Source organism: Monopterus albus, unplaced genomic scaffold (assembly GCF_001952655.1).
Source record: "Monopterus albus unplaced genomic scaffold, M_albus_1.0 scaffold179.1, whole genome shotgun sequence".
NCBI classification, from domain to species: Eukaryota; Metazoa; Chordata; class Actinopteri; order Synbranchiformes; family Synbranchidae; genus Monopterus; species Monopterus albus.
The window spans coordinates 681,440-691,054 of NW_018128059.1; the positions used below are offsets into that span (position 1 = coordinate 681,440).

General features: G+C 40.7%; 1 protein-coding gene across 9 annotated transcripts in view; it reads right to left on the reverse strand.

Annotated features, from left to right (window-relative positions):
* Window positions 1-9,615, reverse strand: part of bcas3 (BCAS3 microtubule associated cell migration factor) — a 531,108-nt gene that overhangs the window by 371,299 nt on the left and 150,194 nt on the right. For all 9 annotated transcript variants that reach the window (XR_002276298.1, XM_020616813.1, XM_020616811.1 and 6 more), the window contains one exon: window positions 4,927-5,263. Coding sequence is in view for 8 of the 9 variants with exons in the window: in XM_020616813.1 (XP_020472469.1) it covers window positions 4,927-5,263 (337 nt within the window). In the remaining variant the exon portion in view is untranslated. The remainder of the gene's footprint in view (window positions 1-4,926; window positions 5,264-9,615) is intronic.

Genomic DNA, 9,615 nt, shown 5'->3' on the forward strand with positions numbered 1-9,615 from the left:
AGTAAAATACTTTCTATAATATAATGTGAAATTAAATCCTAACCAATTCCCAGTCACCCAGTTCTCTGAAGTTTTTATCAAGTTCTTGACCTCAACCTGGTGTAGTCTACCCATCAAAGCTCAGGGATATTCTTGGAAACCCGTGATTAATGAGAACTGTGATATTTTACACGTAGTAACACCTCAGGGTCAAGCAGTGCAGTTCACACAAAGTGTGTGTTTATCTATGTGTATCTATGTCAGCTTGGGACAGAGACGGTGTGAACGGCCTGCTGTGGTGTTTGTCAAACATGGGAGACAAGGCTGTGGCAGCCAGAACAGAGTCCCTGGAAAAGAGTTACTCAGATGACCAGTCACTGGAAACACACACACACACACACACAGAGACACACACACAAACTAATATGTCAGACAAATAATAGATTTTAATGCATATTTACACTTTGCTCTGCCTAACTTCCTCAAAAATGTTTTCTTGTCTTCACTGTGACCACTTGTGTATGTTAAACAGCACCATTAGGCTTTCTGGATTTGTAAATGGTAAATGCATTGTATTTATATAGCGCATTTTCACAGTGTGTTGCACTGGCCAAAGCGCTTTACAGGGAGATCATACACCATTCACAACAAGGCTGCCACACAACGGCGCTAGTCAAGCCACCGGGAGCAATTCAGAGTTCAGTGTCTTGCTCAGGGACACTTAGGCATGCGGGGAGACCAGGAGTCGAACCACCAACTTGCTGGTCAGAAGACGACGTTATGTGACTGCTCGACTCCCTGTCAGTCTACAGCCTCTACCCTTTGAAGTTACTCTTGGTAACGATTCTTATACAATAAATCACTTCATTTTACCCGGTGTCTGACTCTTGCTATTGAGTCCAGAACCTCCTTTAGAAACTTCAGACACTCCCATCTTAACATTATCATTAGAAATAAAGAAATAAAGCTTATCTTTCAATAAAACTGAACAGTGATATCATTTGTGTGTGAATTGAACAGTGAACAGTGATATCATTTGTGTGTGAATGTGTGAGTATTTCTCAGTCACCCATTTACACACACAAACAGTGTAAAGTGCTTCAATGTGTACAAGAGTGCTACATAAGACCATTTACTATGCAAAATACCAAGAAGGGCATCTTTAAAAAGTTGTTAAGGTCCATTGGACTCAGAGGATGAGGATGGGTATTTTCTGCATGCACCCCAAGGCTGTGTGCCACCCTTTGCTTTTTGTGGTGAAGGCAGCATTCCACTCTGTCTGTAGAAGTATCATCAAAGATGCAGGTGGGCAAGGCTTGCTTGCAACCCCAGAGTGTGGCACATGTGTATTGATAAGAATTCTGAACTCAGACTGTGGTGCCTCAGTTTTATGCTGAAGGCAGCCATATCATAGACTAGGCAGTCCACCATATCTGTGAGGGACTCTGTTCTGTTCCACTCAGTCGCTTTGTGATCACACACTTTTGGGGCCCTGGCACATGCCTCATGGCTCACTTAACTGACCTTGCCATCAGCAGCCTTCCTAGTAGAAAATGTCAGCAAATTAGAGCCTTTATTTACACTATTATGACGTACTGTTAGTGTCCTGGAGGTTGTGACATGGAGCTCTAATTCCTGCATCAAGCTGCTTAGGGCTTGTGCCAAGAGCTCTCTTCTCACTCTGAAGTGTTGCTGTATGTGACTGTGCCCCCTGATGGTGGAGCAGAAATCATGGCCCAGCTACCTCTTGAACTGTGGCCAAAATCACTCTGCTCTTTATATAGTGCTTTGTGATCACACACTTTTTGGGCCCTGGCACATGCCTCATGGCTCACCTATCTGACCTTACCATCAGCAGCCTTCCTATATACTATGTATAGTATAAACTATATAAACTGTATATAGTTTGCCATTTTGTAGTGGTGTCTTAATGCTGAGTGTGTGAATCTGTCCACTGTATAATGTACTCAAAAATTCCCCAGTCGAATGTAAAAAGTTGTGTATATAGCATGAACACTACTTTCTGCTAACAATCCCACAATGCAACACTCCACATTTTATCACATGGAATATTGCCATTGTCCGTTTTTACAGCTGTGAGTGAAAAATGACGACAATAAGTAGTGCCGCGCAGAACCCTGCGCTCCTCAGAACACCTGTCCCTGGTTGTTCCTCGGGCTAGGTACAAAAAATGGGGAGAACGCTCTTTTGCCGTGTATGGCCCCAGGCTTTGGAACTCCCTACCGCCAGAGCTTCAGGCCGAAACTGAGCTGGCGGCTTTTAAGTCAACTCTGAAAACCCATCTTTTTAGACAGGCCTTTGGTATTTAGCTCGTCCTAATCTTAACTCGTTTTTAACTCATTCCCTGTTGTTTTATGCTGTTTCTTATTCTGATAGGGATGTCTTTTATTTTTGGGTTTTTAATACTTTGTAGTTTGTTTTGTATAGGTTTTTGTTTTAGTATTGTGTTGTATTAGTGTCCTTTTGTGAAGCACTTTGGGCTCCTGCCGAGTTGTAAAGTGCTATATAAATAAACTATTATTATTATTATTATTATAAGTAAATTTCGGAAATCTCAATTTACTGTTCACTATTGAGTGAACTACTTAGTGTAAATTATACAGGAAGTGGTGATTGATGGAGGGGATTTTGGACACAACCTTGGAAGTAAGTGTTGAACTTTCCATTTAGGGTCACTTACATACTTTAGCCATAGCAGTGTCACACTCACAGATAAACCTGTCATTCTCTTCCTGAGTGATTCTGAGGAAGTCAGCAGCAAAGATGAACAGTGAGACCTCCTTAAAGGCAATAACCATTACAGATGCTGATGAGGTTTGGTTTTTACTTGCAATCCAAATATCGCACAATGACCAATAAACTCTTTAGTTAGAGATGCTATTGAACATAAAAAAACTTGAACTTAGCAACAAAGTTGCACTGTGAGACAACAACTGAAGCACCAGCTGTCCAATTACAAAAATGCTCAAGTGAGGACCTGTGACTTACTGTAGGCAAATATTTAAGTTATTCAGTTGCTCTTTACTACTATCTTCTCTCCTTCAGATTCCATTTAGGTATCAGAGATACAGTGGCACGTAAGCTCAGGTGTAAATAACACAGTATGAACTAACTGTATGTCCAAGTGCCATGTAAGTAGTACCTATGAAATCTCAAACAATTGTTCTAACAAAAAAGTGGTATCTCCTTACCAGCAGAGAGAGAGAGAGAGAATCTGGGATGACTGCAAATGTGCCTGATAAGTTACATCATGGGTCACTGTTACTGTCCAGTGGCACATTGTCCAGCGATTCAGGCAGGACCTTGATAGTAAGTGCAGGATTAGTGTAGGATAGAAACATAAAAGTGTAGGATTTTCTTTTCTTTTTGCTATCATTGGACAATTTACAAACCAAATGACTAATAAATTAATCCAACTAATTGCCAACCCATGCAGATACAGTATATTTAATTACATCTATCTTAAAACATCTAAACCAGACCTGGGCATTTTACGGCCTGCAGGCCACATCCAGCCCTTTGGGCGTCCCTGTCCGGTCCGCGTGAAGTCCATCAAATCAGAACATGAATGAAAAAAGTTCACGGGTGAACTTAAGATCCCCGACCTACCAGGTGAGAGACAGGTGATGTTGGCCAGCTAACCCTCAAAATGTCAACTCACGCCAAAAAAAGAAAAGTTGATGCCGAATGGCACGTTTTCAATAAGACATGGACTGGAAAGTATTTGTTTACAGAAGTCAAAGGTAAAGCGTTACGCTTAGTTTGTGGTACACAGGTTGCTGTGTTCAAGGATTACAATTTGAATCGCCACTACGTGACCCAACATGAGGAGAAATACAAGAACTTGTCGGATGAAGAGCGCGCAAGTGAGTCGGATGCTTTGCTAGTGAAACTGCATAACCAACAAAGACTTTTTACAAACAAAAAACTTTCCACACCCAGCATTCAAGACAAGTTATGTCATATCCCACAAAATTGCCAGGAAAAAATAAGCAGTTTTCTGACAGAGTTTATTAAAGAGTGTTTGTTGGACTCTGCAGCACTAATATGCCCAGAGAAAAAGGGCGCATATGAGAACGTCCCCTCTCCCGACGCACTGTAAACGAGGAGGGTTGAGGACATCGCAGGAAATCTTTGGATCTACCTACATATGTGAACAGACATTCTCAGTGATGAAGTTCAACAAATCCAGATTTCAATGCACTTGTTCAAGCCCAAGCCAGACTGGATTTCTCTCACTGAACTCAATGAACTGAAAATGCATATCCTTACCATACTGCAAAAGACCTTTTCAGTGTTATGTGAAGTTGAAAATAAAAAGGAACTGTGATCTAATGTTTGTTTTTACTGTTCATTACTTCTATAGGAGTATTTTCCTCTTTGACCTACACCACAATTTCATCTATTTATAGAAGATGCTTATTCTTCTGATTACCAGTAGCAGCTAATCAACACACTGCTTTTTACAATGGGAGATAATGAATATTGAGCAGAATTAAGTTCAAGTTATCGTTGGTTCGGCCCTCCAACACAGTTCAGGTTTCTTATGTGGCCCCTTGTAAAAATTAATTGCCCACCCCTGCCATAGAGACTGTAGTAATAAGACAATCAAATGTGGTCTATTAAATATCAGATCTCTCTCATCTAAATCTCTGTTAGTAAATGATTTGATAAGTGAACATCACATTGACTTATTGTGTCTTACTGAAACCTTTGAAGAACACTGTACATACACAGTGAGAGCCACCAAGTCTATTCCTCATGCATGCTAATAAAGCTGAATTTTGATTCTGATACACTGATAGATGGCTGACAGGCCAAGTTGACTGCCAACAATACAATGCCTGAATAGCCAACAAAAAGCAGTAATAGGCTGGGATACTACTGTATAAGGCCCTTCCATTCCCCTCCCTCCCAGCTCCTCACCGTGCAGTGGAGATCCAGAGGGACTACTGGACAGGCCAGGTATGGGGCTACAGCGACCTCCGATGCCTCCTCCTCCACCCAGGATGCAACCACCTCCTCCTATGCCTCCTCCTCCTGCTCCTCCTCCTAATGCAGTCGCCCTATTCAGCTCTTGTTCGATCTCCTCAAGGCCGGCGCTCTTTTGGAAGCGTGACATCCGGTTGACAACCCGCTGGGACATGTGTGTACGGGCGCAGGGTGCACCACCATAGGGGTTTATGGGAAAGACATGGGTGGTGCCACGCAGGGTGCTGATTGCTACCCAGCGACTATCCTGGCTGAAGCACATGTCCTGGACCTGGATAAAAACAGTCAGGTACAGAAGTCAGGGACCAGAGGGTGGGGACAGTAGGAGTTTGAGATTTCACCTCATGATGTCACTATATTTCCATGCACTATGATCATGATTGATTCCTGAACACCTCAAACAAACATTGATTCGTTATATTGATATCCTGCTGTACCAAGGTTTAACATGTTACCACACACTCCTATGTTTTGTGAACAGGCCAAAAAATTATACATGTAAAATAAACACAGTAGGTCCCAGCATTACTGTTTAAATAATACAGTATATACTCCATGATTTTATTTAATTTTATGCAAAAAAGTTTTAAAATAAATTGCAATTTACAAAACACAAGATTTTATGTTATTGCAATGAATATTGAGACCAGTTCTGAGCTTGAATATAAGAGAGAATATTGACAAACTATGTACAGGTGAATAAAATGCAATTTTTATTGTAATATGAATCTACTGTGGCTCGCTTCATCACAGGTGTGGCTATTTTTGACTCAGTCAAGAAGAACCTATATCTGAATGACAGAAATCTGTTATTTTAATAATTTGAAGAAGCCAGCAGTGTTGTGTATCCCATATCTGAAAAGGGTTTTAGACTTGCAGGAAACCAGAGATATACTGTAGGCCGCAAAAGACAATACAAGCAAAGGAAACTGGGAGAGAGAAAATAAAAAAAAGACAAGGACGTAAGGTCAGGCTGTTGAGGTGATATGGTGCTGAAACAGCTTTGTCTTTTCTTTTTAATGAAGGCTGGGGAAAGTGGAAAGGACTGGAAAAAAATCTAAGCAAAATGTCCAGGAGAAAGTTAAGATGAGGAATGTCTGCCTTTTTAGCCAGCATCAAGTCAGCCAGTCAAATAGACAGCTCTGTACCTGCAGGCCTTTCTAATCATTTGCCAGGTCAGACTGGGTAATTTTCCCCAGCAATGACAGATAATGGCCATTCTATCCATACCAGACAGTTTCTTTACATCACAACAATGACTGAAACAGGAGGCCTGACCTCAGTTGCGGCTGATTAGGGATGCTTCAGGATGAGAAAGGGCTACTTTGTGTGTATCGTAATTAATTATAATAGACCTATCAGAGCTCCAACTGTAAATAGGTGCTGGGGCTTTACTGTCAGATCCATTTTGAAGGGTAACTCTCTGCCTGATAAATCATATGTACATCATATTATGTACAATCATAATGTGACAAACATACAGCTGTCAAATGTTATCTTAAAAAGCTGGAATGTAAGTGCATTCAGTCACATGCATGTGCCAGTATGAAGGTAGCACATTCCAGAGAAGGTAAAGAGCTGTCCCTCCTGTCCTTGTACACAGAGTGATTGTTGACATCCTTAACAGGCATGTTTAATGCTTCTGACTTCATTGTCCTTTTTTTAAATCACTGATAACAGTAAGGAAGACTAGACAGCTCACTTCACCTGAGATGAACTATGAAAGAATGACAAGAATGTGACAAAGATGGACAGAGTGATAATACTGAAGAGACAGAACAGATGTAACTCACATGGATAAAACAAGTGTCTCTGCAATACATGGAAGAGAAGGCTGAAGACAATAACACAGAGCTTTTGTGGTTGACTTCATCTTTACTGCTTTGCCTCATCTTGGCTGATACTGGATTGTCAGTATAATGCAATATGGTAGGTTTGATCGGGGATTAAAAATAGCCACATGATTGGCTTTTCATGTAACAAATAGGATTTATTTTGACAGATTAAATTATTATAGAATGTTATAGAATTAACAATGGATTCAGTCCATATAACACTTCACTGAAAGCATTTTTTAATGAGCATCACAGGAGGAAGTTGATACAAGCAACAATTTCATCGGTAATGGACTATGACAATATAATTTTTATGCCAGCCTGTGTCAAAACCCTGAAACCACCTGACTCAGTGTATCATGCTGCCATTAGATTTGTTACTGGAGATCCCTTTAGGACACATCATTGTAAACTATATCAGAAAGTAGGTTGGGCATCTTTGACACTGAGAAGAGAGCATCATTGTATGTTATTCATCGATAAAGCCCTACTTAATAAGTTGCCTGAATATAAGACATGCCTCCTGAGTTTTAAATCATCAACGTACCAGACCCACTCACAAGATCATCTTGTTCTGCAGCCCTTCTTTGCCAATACAGAAGTAGGAAAGATGTCTTTCCATAGATGTTACTATGCCCCACAACGATGGAAGTAAACTAGCCACGCTCATGACTTTATCTCAGTTTAAACTGTTTTTATATAGCATTTTACTGCTTAAATGTGAGTGTAACAGATGATTTGGACACTGTGTTTTAATATATTTACATTGATTTTGTATATGTTTTTATTGCTTTTAATGTGTGTTTTGTAATTTTGGATTTTAATACTAATTTTATTTGATTCGTGTGTTTATGTTTTAATGTTTCAGAGGTTTTAATTGTATGTCAGGGCACCACTGAGAATGAGAGCTTGCGCTCAAATGGACTTTTCCCTGAATAAATAAAGGTGATGATGATGAATCTACTACTATTAAAAATGGCTTTCTTGTATAGATGAAGAGTGAAGAAATCTGATTCCTCCAGTTAATAGTAGCCCAGCTACCCAAGTTTACAGAAATGCGCTGATAGCGGTTTCTGAAAGTCGATTCTATCTCTGGAATCATAGCTGATGGTGCAGAGCTGCAAAGTTTCACGGTAATCAAGTGCCATCCCCATAACCTCAGTGACTAGCCCTCGCCACTTTACCCTGTGGCTCCAATCTCATCAACAGTTTGGTCCTCCTTCTGTCCCTTACAGCTGTTATCAGCTGCAGGTCTGTTTACCTGACTTCAGGTCACTGACAGCCAGCCGCATGTTTGGCCATCAGAGACAGATAAGGCATCTCTCCACCCACCTCACTGAAGACTTTATCATTGTGAGTGCGTGTGTGTAAGTGTATGGTGATAACCTCTGGCCCAACCACTAGGCTAAGGCCAGCGTTCACTGTTTCCAATGAACTGGATCAAAGCAGGCCCAGTGTGCAGCTGGTCAGCGGACCTGTTGTGTGGTCATACATTAACTATAGGCAGGCTGTGAGAGTGTGTGTGACAGTATGTTTTACCAGTCAATAATCCTGAAATGGAACAAGGCCTGAAGTAGTTTTGTTGAATAAGCACTTTTAACTTGCCCTGCAATGCTTGTACATGTTATAGTTTTGAACATACAGGGAAAAAAGGTACAGCATTTCTCAACTTGGAAGATGATGGCTGCACTAGTTAACTATGAATATTTTTTATTCATTATAATTTTAACATTAATTTCAGTTTCAGTGGAGCTGCGGCATTGTCACCTCACAGCAAGAAGATTCTGGATTCAAATCCACCAATTTCATTTTAAAACGTAGGTTTACAGACATACAGTACATAGATACTGTACCGTACATACATTCATTATCTTTACTACTTATGCTAACGAGCTGTATGTCTTTGGACTGTGGGAGGAAGCCGGAGTACCCGAAGAGAACCCATGCAGGCACAGAGAGAACATGCAGACTCCACACAGAAGGCCAATGGGTCAGCCAGGGGTCCCACCTGGAACCTTCTTGCTGTGAGGTGACAGCGATAGCCACTGTTCCAACATGATGCCTGTACTATATATGTATTTACTGCATATATTGTCATACACATATGAGTATATATAGAAGAAGAAGCTTTATTTATCGTTATTGTAACATTGTGACACGTACAATGAAATAATATTTGGAGCCGAGGGCCGAGGACCGCTGCGTGCATACGCGTCACCATCACGGGCCGCTGCGTGCATACATTCAGTGTCTTGCCCCAGGACACTTCGACATGTGGACTGCAGGCACCGAGACTCAAAGCTTCAACGTGTATGTATAAATATATATACAGTGGGTACGGAAAGTATTCAGACCCCCTTAAAATTTTCACTTTTTGTTATATTGCAGCCATATGCTAAAATCATTTAAGTTCATTTTTTTCCTCATTAATGTACACACAGCACCCCATATTGACAGAAAAACACAGAATTTTTGACATTTTTGCAGATTTATTAAAAAAGAAAAACTGAAATATCACATGGTCATAAGTATTCAGACCCTTTGCTGTGACACTCATATATTTAACTTAGGCTCTGTCCATTTCATCTGATCATCCCTGAGATGGTTCTACTCCTTCATTTGAGTCCAGCTGTGTTTGATTATACTGATTCTTTTTGGACTGTGCAGTCCACATAGGAAGAGACAGAAGCCTGAAGGTAGAAGTATGGCAAGTGACTGAGGAGTGAAACCGGGTAATATAGTGAGCAACCTAATCAAGTGCAGCTGGTGATAAGGGAGTGAGGAACAG